At 38.4% G+C, this 24,992-nt stretch overlaps 1 protein-coding gene across 5 annotated transcripts in view; it reads right to left on the bottom strand.

The window, feature by feature from the left end:
• Window positions 1-24,992, bottom strand: part of TCF12 (transcription factor 12) — a 377,169-nt gene that overhangs the window by 273,395 nt on the left and 78,782 nt on the right. Inside the window, exon 4 of one of the 5 annotated variants that reach the window (XM_011983160.1) lies at window positions 18,256-18,291. The exons of the other annotated variants lie outside the window; for them this stretch is intronic. Coding sequence (XP_011838550.1) covers window positions 18,256-18,291 — 36 coding nt within the window. The remainder of the gene's footprint in view (window positions 1-18,255; window positions 18,292-24,992) is intronic. 5 annotated transcript variants of the gene reach the window in all.

Genomic DNA, 24,992 nt, shown 5'->3' with positions numbered 1-24,992 from the left:
GGAGGGGGGAGGGGGGAGGGATTGCATTGGGAGTTATACCTGATGTAAATGACGAGTTGATGGGTGCTGACGAGTTGATGGGTGCAGCACGCCAACATGGCACAGGTATACATATGTAACAAACCTGCATGTTATCCACATGTACCCTAGAACTTAAAGTATAATAAAAAATAATAATAATAAATAAATAAATAAATAAAACTGGGTTTTTATAAATGTGAAATCGCCTTTGCAAAGATTATGACAGTGAGAGAAGTCTAGTATGGCTGACCCCACCTTGCTTCTAGCCTCACAGGATGGCTGTCCTAACTCATTCCTAGATACTGGCCAAGTTAACCATGGGAGAAATGTAGTTTATGATTTAACTTGGAAGCAAGGATGATAACAGTCCCTCCCTAAAACTAATTCCCCTCCTTGCTCAGTGAATGAAAATTAATGAAAGGTCACAAGGTTAGAATTACAGGAGGGACATGAATTCTAATAAAATGTAGGCATAGTCTATAATCTTTTGCTTCTAGCAAGTCTTGTGGCCAGAGGTCACAAGACTTGTGACATTCTCAATTGCTCCTATAGAACCTAAGGCTGGTCTTTTGAGATGTTTTTCAGAATTTTTCATTCTGACAACGGACTGACTCGACTGGGACCCGTGACTCATATCTCAGTTGGTCCTGTGGACTCCACCCAGAGGTGGGTGGACTCAGCACATGAGGACCGTTTTTCTGTACCCCTGTAATTTCATCCTCAACCAATCAGCAACAGGATAATTCCCTATCCTCCTGGCCACCACATTACCCATTAAAAACTTTAGTCTCCCTCTGAGTTCTCAGGGAGGCTGATTTGAGTAACAATAAACTCTTGTCCTTCTGTTTGGCCAGCCTTGCATTAAACTCTTTCTTTATTGCAACAACACTGTCTCAGTGAATTGGGTTTATCTATGCAGCGGGTAAGAAGAGCCCATCAGGAGATTACAAGTATATGACACTTTGAAAACAAAAGAAGTTTAATTCCAAAGGAATTAAATAATACTAATCTGTTCAAAACACATGGTCACTACATTTATAGTAAAAGGCAGTGAGTAAAATACTTCTGAAATACCTTCAATATTGTCTGCTAACAAGTTGTACTTTAGCCAGTGCTGGCTACCAAAGTATTAGAACTTTGCCTACTTTCTCATTAGGTTGATTCCTAAAAACTCTTTTCTACCAAGGTATCAATTCCTCTCATTCTTAACAGCTACCAAATTCCAAAAACACTTTGGTCTTGACTTAGGCCCTGTCTCGAAAAAAATAAAAATAAAAATAAAAATAAAAATAAAAATAAAAATAAATAAATAAATAAAGCCCAGAGAGGCTTTAAAATGAGACAGCAATTACATCCTACTTCCTGCCTCTTGAGCTATGTAGTCATATGTTGAAACTGCTTGCTACTGCAACAAGTAGCTATAAATTAACCTAATGCCACACACATAGCTTAACAATGTATAGCCAATCACTAATCAATGTTATTTCTGTAAACAAAAATTCCTAACAACTTTGTATCAGTCCACCTGTTTTGCCTCTAAAAATTCACCTGTAACTGCTGCTAATCGATGTGTATATTCAGAGCAACTTGAATCTATGCTCCCAGGTTGCAATCCTCAAGCTTGGCCCCACTACGCTCTCTCTTTACATTAATTTTGCCTCAGCTTGTTCCTTTCAGGTCAACACTTTAGTTTCCTAAGTTACTTTTTGACTGGCTTTCCAAGATCCTTCTACTAAAATGTAAAATTCAACAGCAGCACCTCAACCCTCACTGGGTGATTGATTCTTACACTCCCTGGAGTTTGTGATACACATATGTTTACCAAATTAATCTGGTGTCCCTTGCCTTCTTTCCCAGATTGTATTATCTGACAATCCCTTTTCTAAAACTGAGTGAAGAAGAAATATACATGTATATTTAAAAAACAAGTAAGTAAGGCCATATACCAGAGTCACCAGGAATTCAGTGCAAGGTATGACTTTTTAAAATCTAAAGAATGAGGCAATGTTCAGGCAAAAAAAAAAAAAAAAAAATTTAGACCTTCTCACATTTCCTGAGGTTGTTTACAGTTTACTTGGTGGGTTTTAAAAACTATTACCAATAATTCTGCACTGAACATCTTTGTATACCTATTTTGATATACCTACTTTGTATACCTACTTTTGCAAATATATTTAAAGTAAACAACATTGGGCTAGCATGCTACAGCAGGGCTCTGCAAACTTTTCTTAAAGGAACAGATAATTATTTTTGGCTTTGCCCATATGGTTCTGTTGCAACTACCCAATTGTGCCTTGTACTGCAAAAGCAATGATAGGCAATACAAATAAATATTGGTGCGGCTGTGTTACAACAAAACTTCATTTACAAGAAATAAGCAGTGAGCCAGATTTGTCTCCAGGACGATAACCTGTGACTCTCCTTAAGTCAGCTAGAGGGCATATACATTTAAATGGCATTGCTAGGCTGAAGGGTATATGCCTTTGAAATTTTTATTTACTTCTCAAATGGATCTTTTATTACATGGGGCTACGAGGCCCTCAAATGGACACTCTAGAGAGAGCACCCATAATCTCAGTGTCAACTGTGTCAAGGGCCTGAGATTTTGCCCTACTTGTAAACTAACAAGGTAGCCTGCCACCCTTTCAAGGATGAAGATAGAAGACAGGAGACTCAGATCAGAGACAAATGACTTTATTAGTCACATCCCAGCAAGGAGCATAAATATCAGCATATTTGCATCAGTTCCCTTATCCCCACATGTCATGACAGCAACTGGATGGGCCCAAACGGATGTCTGCATACCCAGTGCATTTACAGGAAGGAAGCCTGAGTTTAGGAAGCCCAGATCTATAATGCACAGTAAGTATGGCTGACTTTTGCTCTGGAGAGAGAAATTATCTCTATTATATACACAGTAAACATACCTGCCCTTTGTTCCAGAGGGAGAAACTATGTCTATTTTCCATGGTTGTTTACTATACAAGCATCCTTGAAAGGATAGTCCAAAACAAAGGCAGTCAGTGCCTCTGCTTGCAAAACATGGAAATGCAAGAGGCCCAAGGAAAATCACCTTCTAACGATACGTACCCCTTGTTTCTATATTGTCTTAGGCTCCCAGTTAATTTTTCTATAAGTATGCCATTCTATCAACCAAGCTGATTAATGTGATCAACAAAGGGAGGACCAAATGTATTTAATTTGCTGTATGAATTATGTAATTAAAGCTGCTACAAACAGGAACTCCAAGCAGTAAGGTGAGGTCAATCTACAGTACTGACTTCTAGTAGGTCCTCTAGGGTCTTGGACAAAATCAGCTAAACAAATCCCATCAACCATCAAAGTCTACCTCAGAAATTCAAGTGGCTTCCTCCTTATGTTTCTGTGTTGACACTTCCACTTAAACTAAAGCATTAATCCAAGTATAGCAAGATGTACTGGCAATTACACGGAAACTACCTTGTAATCTGTCTGACCCACGAAGAAGTCCAAGGCAATTCTATCATACACAGCAATTCTGGCTAGTGACTTGATGCTGACCTGAATACCTTTTAAGAGATAAAATCGTAACACGAATCATTTCAGCTGAAGTCAGGGACTGATTTCATAATACCTATCCTAACTGGATGACTCCATCCTAGAGATAAACTACCTGCAGGGTACACGTAAATAATGAATGAGTCAGCCCCTCCAGGAAATTCCCCCAAGTAATAATCTAGGTTAGCCTTATTTTGGAGAAATCTCAGCAATCATATGAGAACTATATGATGTTTCCTTAAATACCTAAAGGTCTCTTAAAATCACTCTTACAATACAAGTCATTATGTTTCTGGTATGGGGGCAAATTAATGTCTGGCTTCTATATAAGAACTAAGGGACTAAGAGGTCTTAAGATGGCCCTGGAAAGAAAAGTGTTGTTTACAATTGTTGGAACTCCACAAGCAAGATATAAATCAGTCAGAGCACAAGCCCACAGAACTTCAAACAAGGTCTTCCATCAGTTAGGATTCTTATTTTAGTTCAAATAATTGAGTCTCTAAGTCCTTGGTTTTTTTTTTTTTTTTTTGAGAAACTGTCTAAGAAACATGGCATGGGGCTATGTAGCCCTCAAAGGGACACTCCAGAGAGACCACCCATAACCTCAGTGTCAGCCATAAAGGGTCTGAGATTTTGCCCTACTTCAAAACTCAGCCAAACCTCAGTCAGCCAAACCTCTCCTGTTTGTCCAAACAACAGTCAGCTGGCATTCAGCCACTTTATGGAATAACTGAGCAATGGCTACAAAAATGGGGGTAGGGAAGACATCTGAAGATATTGACAGGTATTTTGCATGGAAGGTTAGAGTGTTGGGGCCATCCTTGCCTATGGGGAATGACAACCAAACCATGGGGTAAGCCATCTGGAAAGGGGTGGTAGACTTAGCACTATGTTACATTTAAAGCGTTTGAATTTTGGTTTTGGTTTTTCAATTAAGACAAGGTCTGGCTCTGTCGCCTAGGCTGGAGTGCAGTGGCACAATCTTGGCTTACTGCAACCTCTGCTTCCAGGGCTCAGGCGATCCTCCCACCTCAGCCTCCCAAGTAGCCAGGATTACAAGTGTGTACCACCACATCCGGCTAATTTTTTATTTTTTGTAGAGACAGGGTTTCGCCATATTACCCAGGCTGGTCTTGAACTCCTGACCCCAAGCAACCTGCCTGCCTCAGCATCCCAAAGAGCTGCGATTACAGGTGTGAGTCACCACACCTGGCCTATTTAAGGCACTTGGAACTGTTGATAATTATCTCCTCCTCAGACTCAAACCCTTCATCTGGAAGAGTCAGTACAAACGAAACAAGAGCATTAAATAATAATAATAATAATAATAATAATAATAATAATAATAATAATAAAGGTCCAGAGAACCATTATACCTCTCCACCCCCATATGTTGACCCACAAGGATCACTGTAGGGAGACTTAGTTATCTGTATATTCACCAAATGGTTATCATACATCTGACGTAGGACTGTCAACCCTGCAAAAGAATCTGAGTTGTTGAGCCAGAAATAATTTTTAAGCCTCTAATACCCTTTTAGGTAGGCTGCCACCTAGAGGGTGTACCTAGCAGGCTGGCCTGTGGCAACCTCTGAGAGAAAGAAAAAGAAAAAGACACATCATGCCCAGGAATTTTCAAAGTAAGATCTATGAATTCCCAACCTCTTTCATCCTGATCATTAACCAGGAAGCAGCCTATCCCTCTCTGGGGATAAGCCACATTCAAGTGACCAAATTGCTTACTAAGGACCAGGAGGAAATGAGAGAAGGTCAGACTTCTTTTTTTTTTGAGTCAATTTTGTGACCACTCCAACACTCAAAAATACTGGATTTCCACTGATGGTAGGGAATGAGGAAGGCCCACTGAATATCCTGCCTAAGAACCCACTGCAGAGTGGCTTTTGGGATAGAAGGCATACCATCATGAGGATGCAAATGGCCCCACAGGCTGAGTAACACATAACATAAACTAGTTTCAAAGTTCACAAGTGTGGAGAAGTTGGCTTATCAGACTGGTGCATCAACACTATGATATGAAAAGGTATCAACAGCAGTAAGGTAGTATCAATAGATCTAAGGAGTCAAAGGTCCAATGTAGTCAAGATGTCAGCAGCAGACAGGAACCCATGCAACATGACCTAGATTACTGCAACACAACAATGTCAATTTTGGGGAGGAGCCACAAGTCTGAAATACAGTAGTGTCCTCTCCATCAAAAACACAGAGTACTTTATATCACCAACATCTTGCACCTTACCATTTTTATTTTTCAAAAGAGATGAAGGCAAGTATCCAATTGCTAGGGTATTTAGATTTCATTGGATACATTTAAAAGAGCAATGCAACCGCTTTATTTTTAAATGTCAATACCAAACATCCAAATTATATCTTTTGCAATTATTCAACTTATAATTTAGAAATTTAGGTTTTAACTTAAAAATGCACAAGTAGTTTCTTCAGGTAAAAAAAGTCTGATGAACTTCTCTACACTATAGTATCTCCTCTACACTATGGAAGAAATCCTTTAATTTCACTATCTCAGGATCGGATCTTAATGAGCCACAGGACTTTCGAAATGCTTCAACTGGACCAGATGCAGTGGCTCACACTTAAAATTCCAACACTTTGGCAGGCCGAGGCAGGCAGATCACTTGAGGTCAGGAGTTCAGATCAGCCTGGCCAACATGGTGAAACCCAATCTCTACTGAAAATACAAAAATTAGCTGGGCTAATTTTCGCATGGTGGTGCACACTTGTAATCTCAGCCACTTGGGAGGCTGAGACGGAAGGATTGCTTAAACCTGGGAAGTGGAGGCTGCAGTTAGGGGAGATCATGGCATTGCACTCCAGCCTGGGTGACAAGAGCAAGACTCCATCTAAAAAGAAAAAATGCTTCAACTGTGCAATACCTGCTTGTCAAGCTCATTTTCTTACTGCAAAATTCTATTTTCCCCAAAGTCTATACAACATTACCTGGAATATAGTAGGCACTCGATAAATATTCACTGGATAAATGAAAGTCTGATGCCAAATATTAATTTTTATTCTCTTTGCCTTCCTAACACACTGCCACGCCATGTGAGGCAGATTATTCTCAAGAAACCTAGAGAAGAGACTATGTATATGGAAATACCATACTATCATACAGTTTCACACACATAAAAAAAAATCTATGGTATCTTACATATAATGATCCCAAAACAATTTCTAAAAGTACTAACTCTTAGAGACTTTTAGTAAATCTTTAAAGCAGTTAAATCAAAGCCTCTTACTCTCAATCAGAGAAAAAGAAAGAAAAGTAATATAACTGATCCCTGAGGCATAAGGGAAACTAGAAAGAAAAATAAGCAAAGAAACCAAACCAGATTCAATGGAATATTCCTGTAGAGAGTATTCTGACAAACCACCAAGTTCCCCTTAATGGAGGACTCAGAGTCCCTGAGCAGACTGCCCAAGATTATGCTCCTTTCCCAAGGCAGCCCACAACCAATGCAAAGCTACAAGGGCCTAGAAATCTAAGTCCAGCTCAGGACTTAGTCAAGGATGTCACTGGAACCGAATCACAACTCAACTTTTCCCTCTGTCCAATCCTGCTTCCTTCCCCTCTGTTTCACAGATGTTGATCCAAAGGGTACTCACTGAACATCCTGCACACTAAACTCTATCTCAGGCTTCCCATGGAATCCAACCTGCAATAATTCCTGAGAGCCACACTTGTAGATCAATGCAGCATACAAGAGTTAGAATAATAGTTTCTACTTATGTATCTTAACAGGGAAGAAACAATACGGAAGAATGAAAAAGCTATCACTACTTCTCAAACAGTTCTAATTGAACCAAAATATTTTCCTTTAAAAAAATCAATACATACCAAGTTACGAACATATTAAATATCTCAGTGTATATATCTATTACCATTATTTTGCAGGCTAGGACAATACTTCTTTCTAAACCCAAATAACAGTAACTGAATATATATATTAATGTAGTATATTAAATGTCAGATTATTCATGGCCTGTTTTATGTGGTTTTTATATTTTAATTTCTAATCAGAACAGAAATTCCCCATGTAAGTATTCCATTTTCTCTAAGCAAATTAAAAACCAGAAATATATTCTCCTATTAAGATCCCTGCTTAAGAAGAAAATGCTGTCCTGAAATGTAACAGCAGAATGCAAACACTTAGAAATGATTTAGAGATCCTATCAGTAAAAGTATCATTTCCTATATATGCCATTACAAGCAGCAAGGTTAGAATATGAATTAATTACATGAAGAAATGCATAAAAACACATTCAAATCCATTTTCATAGCTGTTTCTCAAAATGTAATCACTTCTCTTACAAGCCCTTGAAATCATAAAGTAGTTTAAAAATTGATGGAAAGTCTGCCCACAGACTCTCTGTAAATACCTGAACTGAAAATCAGTTTTTGCATACAAGGCACTGGGGGTTTCTTGAGGGTGCAGACGGTAGGAAGACTTGGGGGTCCTGTAATTAGTACTTCCAGGATAGTTTTGGTGTCTGTAAATTAGGGGTGACAGTGGGCTGGTTATGGTGAGTTTCTTCTTGAGGGGTAAGAACAAGGGTCTTTGTTAATGAAGGCAGTCTCTGGCTGATTGTGGAGGGTGCAGATGCTTTTTTAAAACACAGTTTTTGTATTAAACCATTCTTACAATGCTATAAAGAAATAACTGAGGCTGAGGAATTTACAAAGAACAGAGGTTTAATTGGCTCACGGTTCTGCAGGCTGTATGAGCAAAGACCTAGAATGTGCTCCTGATGAGGGCCTCAAGAGGCTTACAATCATGGTAGAAGGAAAAGCGGGGGCAGGTGTCTCACATAGGGAGAGCAGGAAGAACAGGGGGAGGATCCCTGACTTATAAACAACCACATCTCACATTAACTAACTGAATGAGACCTTACTTACCACCAAGGGGATGGTTCTAAACCATTCATGAAGGATCTGCCCCCACGATTCAATTACTCCTACCAGGGCCCCACCTCCAACACTGGGAATCACATTTCAAATAGAGGTTTGGAGGGGACAAACACCCAAACCACATTAGTTTCTTTTGTTTCTTTAACATTTATTTTTTTTAAAAAAATGATTGCTACTGTGAACAAAATTCTTATTAACCATTTTATACAGAGTTTAGATTGATGGTGTCAAGTTGAGTCCAGTAGAAAGCCAGCACAAACTCAAAGTCCTGCCTCACCTTAAAAAGGACCTGGGAATTTTCCAACTCATAAAAATTTTTAAAAGTTCAGTTCTACCTGTCCAACTCTGACTCACAGCAATATGACTAAATAAAAATGGGGCCACATGAACTGCCAGAAATTATATTTTAAGTTATGTAACACCAAGAACATCTGAGGACTTAACCTACCGAAAGAAGAGTTTTTAATCATCCTCCAAAATCAAGAGTCTCCAAACTTTTTCTAGAAGTAGACTGGCCACATCAGTCATATAAGAAACTATCCATCAACTTCAGTAAACATGTTTCTCACTCACCCTGGAGCTGTTTTTAAATACTCAGCAAATTAGGCAGTAAAGATTTTCCTTATTTTTGCTTTAAGGAGCAGGAAAAAAAGCTTCCCTTCATAAAGAAGTACCTCATACAAAAGAGATCAGCTCTGACCACCTAAGAGTCGAAAAATTCTCTTCCAGTGAAAGAAAGTGAACTGCTTCTAATGTGTCTTTCCTTTTTTCTACTCTTTGTCATATCAGTACTATGGACAGGCTTATTTTAAAATCTTACTTTTATAAATAATTTATTTTATTTTATTTTTTACTTAAAGATAGGCTGCATATCTTGGCTATTTTTGTTTTCTGGGCTTTTTCTGGTAAAGGTGAGGGCTGGTCTTGAACTCCTGGCCTCAAGTGATTCTCTTGCCATGGCCTCCCAAAGTGTTGGAATTACAGGCTGACTTCTGCTTGCCCACTAGCAAATAAAATCAACGTTATCCATGTTCTCCACTTGAATCCAAATTTCAGACTCTGAACATTCCCCGACTTTCTCTTACAGTTAAGGAGTTTTTTAAAAAAGGGAGGGGACTTTGGGATTGGAGACAATTAAGTAAAACATATTCTGCATGCAAAAGGAAATAAAATCAGTTATATGCAGAGTGAAGAGTCAGAACTTGCTAATAAACCTATGTTAAATATACAAACCCACAATGGATAAAGAAAGCACTAGCTGTAAACCTGACTTCCACATTTACAGAGTCCCTGTGCTTTCCCCAACCGGTTACTTATATTTACCCTCAAATATATAAATCCAAATACCTTATTTCATCCACAAAACAATTAGTTTTACATAGAGTCACACAGAGCTTTATGTTATTTTCAAATTGTATGTGGGAAATTCTATGAAAAATGTTTAACTTCAACTTGGGCTAAGTATACGAGCCATCCAGGGACAAAAAGGACATCACCTGTGGAACCTAGAACTTTATGTAACACAGAATAAATGTGAGTTGAGAAATTAAGAAAAGTCCCACGTGAACTTAATCTTTGCTTGTCTATAATCCTGATATTTTTTCAGTGTTTCTTCTGTTTTCCCCATCTCCCTTTCTGTAAAAGAGCATCAATTTAACACACTTATAGGATACGAACAGTAAAGAAAAATATTCAATGAATGTTTTCTAATGGTGACAGCAAAAATAGTACTGTGTATCAGGAAATTTTGCCATTCTCATCTTTGGCTATAAATCTACAGAATACTTAGTATTCACAGATAACTGGCACTGGATTTTTTAAAAGCCACCTAGTTCATCCACATAAAAACAGGACTATTAGGCCATACACAGTGGTTCATACCGTAATCCCAGCACTTTGGGAGGCTGAGGAGGGCAGACTGCTCGAGCCCAGGAGTCTGAGACCAGCCTGGGCAACATGGTGAAACCCGTCTCCTCTAAAAATACAAAATTAGCCAGGCTTGGTGAAGTGCGCCTGTAGTCCTCCCAGCTACTTGGGAGGCTGAGGTGGGAAGATCGCTTGAGCCCTGGAGGCAGAGGGCACAGTGAGCCAGGATTGTACGCTTGCACTACAGCCTGAGTGACAGAGAAAGACCGTGTCTCAAAATAACAACAACAAAAAAGCAGGATCAAATTGTCGCAGTTAAGTATTGAAAAGAAGGTTTGACTGGGATTTTAATTTCAAAATGAAAATTATTTTTAGAAGAACTTATACCATTTTATTTTACAAATTTAGGTCATTATTAAAACCATGTGCTAATTCTGAGGAGAATCAATACAAATTGACTTTGCTTATCCAAACAAAGGTAATTTTTCCACAAAGTTACCTCTTAATTCTTTGGTATCTAAACACTTTAGATACCAAAGGTCCTTTTATGGACATCATGAAATATTGCAATTTTGCATTATCTACAGTTTTGCTTTATGTTCAATTTAAATTATACTGTCACTAGAGAGCAACCAATAAAGATTTTGACTCAATGGACGTGGCTAGACTCTACAGCTGTGGGATGTTTGAATGGAAATGACTGTAGAGATGAAAACTTTTGTTTCCCTCTGTAATCTCTATCTGTAAAAACCTAGGATTATGAATACTTGTACAATAAGGACTTCAATAAACTAATGCCTGAGGGATTTAAGAAAATTTAAAAATAAACATTCATTAATCATGATGCCTTCAAGAAAAAGCTATTGAGTAAAAATAGTTAATATAGCCAAGCCTGGTGGTGCGTGCCTGTAGTCCTAGTTACTTGGGAGCTGAAGCAAGAGGATCACATGAGCCCAGCTATGACTGCAACACTGTACTCCAACACGGGTGACAGAGCAAAACTCTCTTAAAAAAAAAAAAAAAAAAAAGAGTACTTTTACATGGCTAATGTGAGTGGAGTTACCATATACACCACAAATCACAAATAACAATTTTTAAAAAAATTAAGACAATAAAATGTATCCAGAAGAACACACAGCCAGGCACAGTGGCTCACATCTGTAATCTCGACACTTTGGGAGGATATGTTTGAGGCCAGGAGATCATGACCAGTGTGGGCAACAAAGTGAGACCTCATCTCTATGGAGGGGGGGGGAAAAATCAGCCAGGCCTGGTGGCATGTGCCTGTAGTCCCAGCTACTCAAGAGGCAAAAGCATGAGGATGGCTTGAGCCCAGGAGTTCAAGGTTGCAGTGAGCTATGATCATGCCACTGCACTGCAGTGAGAGAAAGAGAAAGAGAAACAGAAAGAGAAAAAGAGCTATGATCATGCCACTACACTCCAGTGAGAGAGAGAGAGAGACAGAGAGAGAGAGAGAGAGAGAGAGAGAGGGAAGAGAGGGAGGGAGGGAGGAAGGGAGGAAGGGAAGGAAGGAAGATTTGTTATATCGTTTTCCTTGATTTTTCAGAAGGTATTTCTCAATCTGTCAGCATCTCAGACTTACTATATTAGTCAGTCTTCATTACACAAAAAATCACTGGAAAGCTGGAAAAGACTTTAGAGATAATCTATTACTACTTCTTCATTTTACAAAGGAAGAAAGTTGGGACCAAAAAGGTAAAGTGACTCGTCCAAACAGTTTATGGCAGGGCGAGGGAATCTCAATACATAATTCTTTCTCTTATTACAACGTGAAGAACATTTACCATACTCCAAAACACTCTCTTAAACAAATCCTTTATTTTATCTTTTTTAGTGATTGTCCTCCTCAAACAGACAGAATACATGTCAAACAGAACACATCATACCTTTTTCGTTTTTATCTACTCAAAGTAGGTTTGCTAGAAATATATTCCTACAGGTAACTGTGGGAAAAGACAGAAAATACTGACCCATGCTTGCCTTTCTGAAAATATTTTAAATTTGGTAGATAAGGAAATAACCTTATTTTCATCTACATGATTTACTGTTTCTTGCAGAAGAATATTTAGGTATATATTAGGATACTTAATTTTATTTAAAAAGAAACTGAGGAGGAAATGTTTCACATAATTATATGATGTGAATACCTATGCTTTGTAGAATACAATGTATAGACTCTGAAAGAGAAGCTATTTAAAACATTTCATTAACCTTATAAATGACACAATTACTATACAGTAATTCCTCAAAGTATTTACCTAAAAAAATCTACTTAACATGGTGCCAAATATGCTTTATCTAGCTTGTTAATTGCCATACCTCATTATGTTGTTGTTGCTGTTGTTGTTATTGTTTGAGATGAGGTCTCACTCTGTCACCCATGCTGAAGTGCAGTGGTACGATCTCGGCTCAGTGCAACCTCTGCCTCCTAACTCAAGCAATCCTCCCACCTCAGCTTCCCAAGTAGCTGGGACCACAGGCGCATGCCACCACACACGCTAATTTTTTGTATTTTTGGTAGAGATGGGGTTTCGCTGTGTTGGCCAGGCTGGTCTTAAACTCCTGAGCTCAAGCAATCCACCCTCCTCAGCTTCCTAAAGTGCTGGGATTACAGGCATGAGCCACCACACCCAGCCAATCACTTTTAAAAGGAAAGCTATTTTAAATCAAGAGCTATCTCGAACTCCTGACCTCAAGTGATCTACCCACCTTGACCTTTCAAACTGCTGCTGGGATTACAGGCATGAGCCACCATGCCCTGGCCAACATGATGAAACCCGGTCTCTACTAAAAATACAAAAATTAGCTGGATGTGGTGGTGGGCACCAGTAAACCCAGCTACTCGAGAGGCTGAGGCAGGAGAATCAACTGAACCCGGGAGGTGGAGGTTACAGTGAGCCACGATAGCACCACTGGACTCCAGCCTGGGTGACAAGAGTGAAACTCCGTCTCAAAAAAAAAATTAATAGCCATCTTAAAACAAAGTCAGTCCTGGCAAAGTCATAATTTCTGGCAAAAATAAGTATAGTCTGTGAGAATAAAAACCTTCTCTAATCTCATCATGAAATTCCAAATATCTAATACATCACTGGTTCCTTGTACTTTTTGTGGCAATAATATACTGAAATTAAAATCATAAAAGTGTTCAGCTCAATTTATTATTAAGCACATGGTACATGAATGGTGCTATGAGACATTGCAAACCACAGAAAAATTAGACATCCCTTGTCATAAGTGACCTTACAGTCTAATAAAAGTAATAGCAGTATATCCAATAAAATTCAGTAAGTTTGGCAAAAAGGTCTATCAAATAAGAGTATAATAATCCACTGAAGGGCAACAGACTTTTCACCTGGAAAAGAAAAGGCTTAGGGTACTATTTAGCTTCTGTAAAATACTCAGGCTGAGGGTGGTGGCTCACATCTGTAATCTCAGCACTTTGGGAGGCTAAGGTGGGAGAATGGGTTGAGGTCAGGAGTTCGAGACCAGCCTGAGTAGCATAGTGAGACCTTGTCTCTACAAAAAAATATATTAAAATTAGCCAGGCATGGTGGTGTGCACCTGTAATCCTAGCTACTGGGGAGGCTGAAGTAAGAGGACCGCTTGAGCCCAGGAAGCCAAAGCTTAAAGTGAGCCATGATTGCACCACTGCACTCCAGCCTGGGTGACAGACCAAGGCCCTGTCTACAAACAAAAACAAAAACGAAAAATTAAAATAAATTTTTTAAAAATAAAATACTCAAAAGGCTGTTATATAGAGGAGGATACAGGTTCATTTTGTTTTGATAAAACAACAGAAATGAGATCTATGGGAGACAGTTGAAGGAAGGCTAAGTCTGCATTTCCTCAAGTTTATTCCATAGATCACTGATCCCTTACGCTACCTCTCTCACAAAAAATACCACGATCATATAAATCTAGGAAACACGTGCAGTGTTTATATAATAAATGCAATACTAGAGTTCTTCTGGGAGATTAAAAAAGGTACATGAGTATTAAAGAGGTATGCTAAGGAAATCAATTTAATTTTGTTTAATCAAGTGTTCTCCAAATATTTCACCATAGTTTTTGTTGCTTTATCTATTTTTATTTAAAGAATACCTAAGAACACCCAGAAATACTAGGAAGTGTCAATTAATAATGCTTTTCTAATAATGACAACCTGATCATAAGTCTTAGAAGGAAGGACTATGCTTAAAAATAGTAGTAGAGAGGTATTTATATCATAGTGTTTGGCTGGTATCTCTCCCTCAGGCACAAAGTTTTGAACATGAAATGATTTCAATGAATGGAAGAAAAAACAGTCCTCTAAAACTGCATATAGTATAGCTAATACTTTAAAGATCAGAATGAATTTCTAAATTTTCCTGAAAACTTAGAGAACTGAATGTAAACTCACAATTTAAGAAATGAACGCCGGGCACGGTGGCTCACGCCTATAATCCCAGCACTTTAGGGGGCCGAGGCGGGCAGCTCATTTGAGATCAGGAGTTTGAGACCAGCCTGATCAACATGTTGAAACCCCATCTCTACTAAAAATACAAAAATTAGCTGGGCCTGGGGCCTGGGGCCAGGCGCAGAAGCTCACACCTGTAATCCCAGCACTTTGGGAAGCCAAGGCAGGTGGATCACAAGGTCAGGAGACAGAGATCATCCTGGCTAACGTGGTGAAACCCTGCCTCTACTAAAAATACAAAAAAATTAGCTGGGCATGGTGGCATGCACCTGTTATCCCAGGTACTCAGGAGGCTGAGACAGGAGAATGGCGTGAACCCGGGAGGCGGAGCTTCCAGTGAGCCGAGATCATGCCACTGCACTCCAGCCTGGGCGACAGAGCAACTCCGTCTCAAAAAAATAAAAAAATAAAAAATAAAAAAATTAGCTAGGCGCATGCCTGTGTTCCCAGCTACTCGGGAGGCTGAGACAGGAGAATCACTTGAACCCGAGAGGTGGAGGTTGCAGTGAGCCAAGATTGTGCCATGGCACTCCAGCCTGGGCAACAAGAGCAAAACTCCGTCTTGAAAAGAAAAGAAAAAAGAGAAAAGAACAAATGTAAAGACCTACGTTTAGGTTCTTTAGCTCAATTTTTAATTATCAATATTCTCAGGAGAGAAGAGAATAATTATACAGCTAAAATTAATTATATGAAAAAAGGCAAAAGTTTATCTTAACTTAAAGTGAGAGTCGATCTTTATAGAAATTACATCACTGAGAACAAAACCAATTTTCTTCAGTTAAGGTCAACAGCCCATCTATCCCTCAAAATGAAGGCAGACTGGTGCACTGCCATATAAGAAGCCTGAGCCAACAAACCTTTACAAAATGGAATCTGAAGAAAACATTCTATTTGATTTTAAATTTGCTATGAGACCAACCAAGTACTGAGGAGAAAAGAAGAAGTTGAAAGCACAGGAAACAAATAAGAACACTAGCTTCCCTCTTCAGTCTGCACAGGTACCCAAGGACCATTAGATTCAGTTGATCTTCATTATTCATGGATTCAATATATGCAACTTTGCCTATTTAATGAAATTTATTTGTACAGTGGCTGGGCCTTCCAGTCATTTGCAGACACACACGGGATAACAAAAAATCTGAGTCACCAAATATGCACATTCCCAGCAGACATCGAGTAGGCTTTCTTGCTTCAGCTCTTACAATGTAAACAAGAGTCCTTTCTGCAGCCTATTGTGTGCCACGTTTTTTGCATTTTTGTGTTTCTGTTGATTATTTCACTATTTCATGGCCCCCAAGTCATTTTAAGTGCTGCCTAGTGTTCTCAAGCACAAGAAGCCTACAATGTGCATTATGGAGAAAATAGCTGTGTTAGACAAACTTAGTTCAGGAATGAGTTATTGTTTTGTTGATTGTGAGCTCAATGTTAATGAATCAACAATATATGTCTTTAAACAGAAACACACATAAAACATGTTTATGTATTGATCAGTTAACAAAAATGCTGTGACCAGATGCTCACAGGTACCTAACCCTGTATTTCCCCTAGGAACAGTGGTTCAGTATTAACTAATTTGGTGTCCATGACAACTTTGTAGACCATACTACCTTGACTGAGAAGCCACCAAAGTTACCCATTACCCTGTGTTACATTACCTCCAGATTTCCTCAACCCACAGAAAGTGGGCATTTGCAGAAAAAGTTTTCAGAAATGAATAAATGTTGGTTAGACTTCTCACGTAAAAGCCCTTAGGAAATGATCATGTTCCTCTTGTAGAAGAATGAATTTTTCTAAGTTTGCTGTTAACCTAGTAGTGGCATACTATGAAAGACGTACCGTAGTTTTAAACCGTAAACTCTCAGCTTACCAGTAAATTCAATTCACTGATTTTAAAAGTGATCCTCTTTTCTCAGATGCAGAATTCATATCATCTGTTGGTTTTCCAGGTGCAAGTATGTAAAGGATTCATCTGAATCAATCATTGCCTGCAAACTGTTACAGCAGTACAGCATGAGAACAGCCAGAGACTGTCTGCTTTATCTGTTTAAACGTGAAGCTTTACAGAGACATACAGAATGAAAACTAAGTCTCCCTTTCGATTGACAGCTCATCAGTCAAAAGGAAAGCTTTTAGAAACTTCTCTCAAGTCACTTAGTTTTCTTTTTGAATTGGGATATATCTATGTGGGAATCTAGAAATGACATGCTTGACTGATAACTGTCTTTTGCTAGCTCAGTACTCTGTATTGTGTCAAAAAATACATGAAGGAGTCAATTAATTACAGTCAGTCAACACGGGTAGAAGTCACTACACAGAAAGAAATCTCAGGTTTATGAATATGAAGATATATGTGTTAGGTGGATTGTATTTGTTTTAATACACTTTATATGGTAAGTAATGTAAACATTGTGACTGAGTATGATTTTAAGGGGACTCGCCTAGGGAGGAAACACAGAAGGTTTTTTTTTAAAGCATATTTGGTTATTCCTTTGTGTTCTCAATTTTCTGGAGAGTAAAATGTGCAAGAAGTGTTTGTTTTCTCATGGGGCATGTGGAACAGGTGACTATACCAAAAACAACTCCCACCCCATCTCTTCATCTGGCACACACAACACAATCACCATCATGTCTTTGCCTGTTGAGACAACTCCCAGTTTTACTCTTTTAGAGCAACTAAGCACAGGTCACCACTTGTGCTCCAGTCGCTGACTTCTGAACATGGAAAATGAAAGCTATACTAAAAAAACTAGGGAAAGAGATAAGCTTCTCAACTTCAAAATACCTATCATCTCAAATCCAAATTCAAGGCTTATTGATTTCTCTCTTTCTAGAAAGTTTCATGTTCTCCTTCAATCCAGACAGTTATGTAAGGGTTGTTGTAACACCTTCCATATCTGGACTCTTTCACTCCTATGGCTTTCCAAAGACAGCGGCAATCCTTCTCTGGTGGCTTTCACCTTGAACTCTTACAAAAAAGACAACCTCTAGAATAAACAATGGAAGCAGGTTGAACTAAGAACCAGTAACTCAAAAGTATGTCCTATTGATGTGATTATATATAACAGCAATTAAGAAATTTTATTGACAAAAAAATTAATGTTTCAGGAAAAATTGGAGAGATGGAACACATGAATGACCCTTCAAGGAAAGTCAGACAAATCCAGAATGTGAGACATCCCTAGACAGGTGCTCTGCTTTCTGAAACATCAGGTATAAGGAAAACTATTTTAAATGAAAAGAAACTAAAATATGCAACAATCAAATCCAATGAATATTTTTAAAATCTATGGAAGACATTTTGGGAACAATCGGGAAAGTAAATAGAAATCATGTCAGAGAATTGCTGTTAATTTTCTTTGTTATAATAACGCAGGGTAAGTAGGAGAATGTCCTTTTTGGTAGAAATGCTTACTGAAATATTGCAGGCTGGTATTCAAATCTGTGGAACCTACAAAAAACAATACAATTTGTGGAATTCCAGGACAATGAAATATAAATAGGCACTAGAAATCCCAGCACTGTAGGAGGCCAAGGCAGGCGGATTACTTGAAGTCAAGAATTCGAGACCAGCCTGGCCAACATAGCAAAACCCTGTCTACTGAAAACACAAAAATTAACCAGCCATGGTGGCACATGCCTATAATCCCAGCTACTCAGCAGGTTGAGGAAGGAGAATCGCTTGAACCTGGGAGGTACAGGTTGCAGTGAGCCGAGATCGCACCACTGCACTCCAGCCTGGGTGACAGAGCAAGACTCCGTCTCGAAATAAATAAATAAATAAATAAATAAATAAACAAAAAAATAAATTTTAAAAATTTAAAAATAAAAGCACTAGAATAATTATAGAAAAGAAAGGTAAAATTTATTTCTAGAAAAAAAATGGTTGTAGAGCCCTAATAAACAGGACACCTGCAAAATAAAGCACTAAGAAAGAATTTCAGCAGTGAAAAACTAAAATAAAGAAATAGGAGCCAAGCCCTGGTAATGGTAAATTTGACACAGATCATACCTCAGTGGCGAAAATTATCAGGCTTGGTGTGCAGAACTAGAAATCATTAATAAGGAGGCACAAATAATAAAAACAAAGTGAGACTCTGAGAAATGGCAATGGAAAAAATCATCCTTTATGTTTTTGAAGAACCAGCTTTTGTGTTCACTGATTTCTTATTTTTAATTTCATTGATTTCTGCTTTAATTTTTATCATGTTTTATTTTGCTCATACTGGATTTAATTGTACTTCTTTAGTTTCCTAAGGCAGAAGCTCAGATGGTTAATTTTCAATCTTTCATCTAGTTTCTACATTCAATGCTACAAACTTCCTTCCAAGCACTGCTTTTGTTGCTGTATCACAAATTTTGATAAACTGTTTTTATTTTCATTTTGTTTAAAACACTTTCTCTCGAGGTTTCTTCGTTGATCCCTGTGTTATTTAGAAATGTATTATCATCCCTTATTTTATATGTTTAAAAAAAATCAGACTTCTGACTTCTGGCCAGGTACAGTGGCTCACGCCTGTAATCCTACCACTTTGGGAAGTCAAGGCGAGAGGATTGTTTCAGTCCAGGAGATGGAGGCTGCAATGAGCTATAATGGTGGCAATGCATTCCATCCCTGGTGACAGAGAGAGATCCTGTCTTTAAAATTTAAACAAAACAGATTTCAAGAAATGAAGTAGATTACAAAAGGTCAAAAAGAAAGTTGGTCACAGATTTTGAGTACAGGAAATATGTTTTGTCTTTCAAATACTAGTGCACAAGTGAATGAATACTCCTAGTTATGAACAAGAGAAAAATGAGAAAGTTTAGCATTTGATTAAGAAATGAAATTTAGGCCAGGCACAGTGGCTCATGCCTGCAATCCCAACACTTTGGGACGCTGAGGTGGGTGGATCACTTGAGCTCAGGAGTTTAATATTTTTTATTAATTATGAATTTTTCATTAATTATGAATTCAACTTTTTTATTGAGACAGTCTCATTCTGTCACCCAGGCTGAAATGCAGTTGCTCCATCTTGGCTCATTGCAACCTCTGCCTCCCAGACTCAAAGGATTCTCAAGGGAGGCTCAGCCTCCTGAGGAGCTGGGACTACAGGCATGCACTACCATGCCCAGCTAATGTTTGTATTTTTAGTAAAGATGGGGTCTCACCACATTGGCCAGGCTGGTCTGGAACTCCTGACCTCAAGTGATTCTCTCATGTTGCCCTCCCAAAGTGCTGGGATTACAGGCACGAGCCACTGCACCCAGCCAAATTCAACTTAATAGTTAAAAGACTATACAAGATCATCTGCTTCATCCTAGGTGAGTTTGGTAGTTATTGTTCCAAGGAATTAGTCTATTTCACCTAAGTTGTCAAATTTACGTGCATAGAGATTTTTAGTATTCCTTATTACCCTTAGAATTCCTGTGGAGTTTGTAATGATATCACTTGTTTGGTTGCTGATACTGGTTTTTTATGTCTTCCCGTTTTCTGCTGTATTGCTAAAGATGATCAATTTTACTGATCTATAAAAAAGGAAACTCAGCTTTCAATGTCACTGATTTTGGCTAGTTTTATTGCTTTTAATTCACTGACTTCTCCTATCACTGGGGTTTATTTTGTTCTTTGACTAGTGTCTTCCCCCCACCACGCTCGCTTTTTTTTTGAGACGGAGTCTCGCTCTGTCACCCAGGCTGGAGGCGCGATCTCGACTCACTCCAAGTTCCGCCTCCCAGGTTCACGCCATTCTCCTGCCACAGCCTCCGGAGTAGCTGGAACTACAGGCTTCTGCCACCTCGCCCGGCTAATTTTTTGTATATGTAGTAGAGATGGGGTTTCACCATGTTAGCCAGGATGGTCTCGATCTCTTGACCTTGTGATCCGCCCGCCTTGGCCTCCCAAAGTGCTGGGATTACAGGCAGGAGCCACTGTGCCCAGCCTCTTTTTCCCCATTTTTTTTCAGAGACAAGTCTCACTCTGTCACCAAGGCTAGAATGTAGTCACGTGATCACGGCTCACTGCAATCTTCACCTCCTGGGCTCAAGAGATCCTCCTACCTAAGACTTCCAAAGAGCTGGGATGACAGGCACACGCCACCCATGCCCAGCTAATTTTTTAAAAAACTTTTTGTAAAGATAGATGGCGATCTTGCTATGTTGCCCAGGATGGTCTTGAACACCCAGTCTCAAACAATCCTCTCATCTCAAACTCTTAAAGCACTGGGATTACAGGCATGAGCCTGCAGCCTAGATTTTTTGAGCGGGAAACACAGATTATTGATTTGAGGTATTTCATGTTTTCTAACAGCGCTGAATGCACTAACTTTCCTTTTAAATACTGCCTGGTAGCATAAATTTTGATACATTAGTATCTTCAATTACATTTAGTTCAAAATTTTCTTTTATTTCCCATGAGGCTTTCTCTTCTACCCAATGGATTATTTAGAAGTCTGCTGTCTAATTTCTAAGTATTTGGAGATTTCTGTGTTATTTTTCTGTTACTGATTTCTAATATGTTTCCATTATGATTTGAGAATGTATTTTTTATGAGTTCAATTCTTTTCAACTTGTTAAGGTTTGTATTAAGACCAAGATACGGTCTGTCTTAGCGCATGTTCCATGTATACTTGGAAAGAATGTGTATTCTGCTGTTGTTGGGTAAAGTATTCCATAAAGGTCAATTAGATCTAGCTAGGTGATAGTGCTGTTCAGACATTCTGTGCCCCCTGGTGATTCTGTCTACTAGTTCTATCTATTCCTAAGAAAAGAATGTTGAAGTCTTCAATTATAAATGCTGAGTTCCTTGTGTACTTGGAAAGAATGCATATTCTGTTATTATTGGGTAAGGCATACTACAAATGTCAATTAGATTTAGCTGATTGATAGTCTCCTTCAAGCATTCTTTTTTTTTTTTGAGACAGAGTTTCGCCCCTCTCACCAAGGCTGGAGTGCAGTGGCACAATTTCGGCTCACTGCAGCCTCCACCTCCTGGGTTCAAGCAATTCTCGTGCCTCAGCTTCCCTAGTAGCTGGGACTACAAGCACGTGATACCACAACCAGCTAATTTTTGTATTTTTAGTAGAGAGGGGGTTTCACCATGTTGTCCGGGTTGGTCTCGAACTCCTGACCTCAAGTGATCCACCTGCCTAGGCCTCCCAAAGTGCTGGGATTACAGGCATGAGCCACCACGCTCAGACCACCTTCAAGCATTCTATACCATTAGTAATTTCTCTCTACTAGTTCTATTCGTAAGAGAAGAATGTTGAAATTTTCTATTATAATTATTGAGTTCCCTATTTCTCCTTTAAGTTCTATCAAATTTTGCTTCACGTATTTTTAAATTCTGTTGTTAGCTACTTACACATTTAGGATTGGCAAATAAATTCTTTTATCAATATGTAATGTTCCTCTTTATTCGGGTATTATCTTAGCTCTGAAGTCTGCTTTATTTATTAATATAGCCACTAGGATTTTCTTTCCAATAGTGTTTGCATGCTATATCTTTTTCCATCTTTTCACTTTTAACACACCTACATCGTATTTAAAGTAAGTTTCCAACAGACAGCATAAAGTGAGTTTTTTTAAATGTACTCGACAAACTCTTTTAATTGATTTGTTTACAGCATTTAAAAATTCAATGTAATTACTGATGTATAAGAACTTACATCTACCATTTTATTATTTGTTTTCTCATTGATCCCTGTTTCCCCCTTTCCTGCCTTCTTTTGGGTTATTTGAATTTTTTTTAACTTTTATTTTAGAATCTGGGGGTGTATGTGCAGGTTTGTTACACAGCTACACTGGGTGGTGAAGTTTGGAGTACAAATGAATCCCTCCTCCAGGTGGTGAGCATAGTATCCAATAAGGAGTTATTTTTCAACCCTTATTCCTTTCCCTCCCTCCCCGTCTCATATTACCCAGTGTCTAGTGTTCTCATTTTTATGACCATGTGTACCCAATATTTAGCTCTCACTTATAAGTGAGAACAAGTGGTATAGTTTTCTTTTCCTGCATTAGTTCCCACAGATGATTTTCAACTGCAACCATGTTGCTGCAAAGGACATGATTTTGTTCTTTTTATGGCTACATAGTATTCCATGTATATGTGTACCACATTTTCTCTACCCAATCCACCACTGATAGGCATACGTGTTGATTCCATGTCTTTGCTCTTGTGAAGAGTATTGGAATGGACATACGGGTATATGTGTCTTTTTGGCAGAACAATTTATTTTCCTTTGAGTATATACCCAGTAGTGAGACTGCTGGGTCAAATGGTAGTTCAACTCCCGGGTCTTTGGGAAATCTCCAAACTGCTTCCCACAATGGCTGAAATAATTTACACACTCCCACCAACAGTGTTATGTGTTCCCTTTTTCCATAGCATTGCCAACATCTGTTATTTTGTGCCTTTTTAACAAAGCCATCCTGACTGATATAAAATGGTATCTCATTGTGGTTTTGATAGGAATTACTCTGATGATCAGTGATTACGAGCATTTTTTCATATGTTTGTTGGCTACTTGTATGTCTTCTTTTGAGAAATGTCTGTTCATGTCCTTTGTCCATTTTTAATGGGGTTATTTGCTTGTTGATTTAAGTTCCTTATAGATTTTGGACGTTAGATCTTGTTGAATGCATAGTTTGTGAATATTTTCTCTCATTCTGTAGGTTGTATGTTTACTCGCTTGATAATTTCTCTTGCTGTCCAGAAGTTCTCTAATCAGGTCTCAGTGGTCAATTTTTCTTCTAGTTGCAACCGCTTTTGAGGACTTAGTCATAAATTCCTTGCCAAGGCTGATGTTGAGAAGGGTATTTCCTAGGTTTACGTATAGGATTTGTAAAGTCTGAGGTATTACATTAAAGTCCCTAATCCATCTTCAGTTAATTTTTGTATACACTGATAGGTAGACGTCTAGTTTCATTCTTCTACATATGGATAGCCAGTTATCACAAGCAACATTTATTGAATAGGAAGTCTTTTCCCCATTGCTTAGTTTTACTGACTTTGTCAATGATCAGATGGTTGCAGGTATGTGACTTTACTTTTGGGTTCTCTATTCTGTTCCATTGTCTTTTTTGTGCCAAGACCATGCTGATACCAAAGCTGGCAGACACACAACAAAAACAGAAAACTTCAGGCCAGTATCACTGATGAATACAGACACAAAAATCCTCAACAAATACTACCAAACTGAATCAATCCTCAACAAAATACTACCAAACTGAATCCAGCAGCACATCGAATGGTACTTCACCATGATCAAATAGGCTTTATTCCTGAGATGCAAGCCTGGTTCAACATACACAAATCAATAAATGTGATTCACCGCATAAATAGAATTAAAAAACCAAATGATCATCTCAATAGATGCAGAAAAAGCTTTCAATAAAATCCAACATCTCTTCATGATAAAAACCCTCAACAAACTAAGCCTTGAAGGAACATAACTCAAAAGAGTAAGAGTAATCCATGATAAACCCACAGCTAATATCATACAGGGCAAAAGTTGGAAGCACTCCCCTTGAGAACTGGAACAAGAATGCCTACTCTTACCACTTCTATTCAACATAGTACTGGAAGTCCTAGCCAGGGCAATCAAGCAACAGCAATAAATAAAAGCCATTCAAATAGGAAAAGATGAGCTCTCTCTCTTCATGGACCATAAGATTCTATACCTAAAAAATGCTAAAGACTATACCACAAGGCTCCTAGAGCTGATAGGCAACTACAATAAAGTTTCAAGGTTCAAAACCAATGTACAAAAGTCAGCATTTATATACACCAGTAACATTCAAGCTAAGACCCAAAACAAGAACATACTCCCATTTACAGTAGCCACAAAAATAATAAAATATCTAGGAATACAGTTAACCGAAGATGTAAAAGATCACTACAAAGAGAATTACAAAACACTGCTGAAAGAAAATTAGAGATGACACAAATAAATGGAAAAACATCCCACGCTCATTGACTGGAAGAATCAACATCATTAAAACGACCATACTACCTAAGTACCCAAAGCAAATTACAGATTCAACACTATTCCTATCAAACTACCAATGTCATTTCTCACAGAACTAGAAAAAACTATTCTAAAATTCAAACTGAACCCAAAAAGAGCCGAAATAGCCAAAGCAATCCTAAGCCCCCCACCCCACTCAAAAAAA

The sequence above is a fragment of the Mandrillus leucophaeus genome, unplaced genomic scaffold, assembly GCF_000951045.1.
Source record: "Mandrillus leucophaeus isolate KB7577 unplaced genomic scaffold, Mleu.le_1.0 Scaffold247, whole genome shotgun sequence".
Classification (NCBI taxonomy): Eukaryota; Metazoa; Chordata; class Mammalia; order Primates; family Cercopithecidae; genus Mandrillus; species Mandrillus leucophaeus.
The sequence above is the reverse complement of the archived record's forward strand: the minus strand, read 5'-3'. Positions and strand labels throughout refer to the sequence as shown.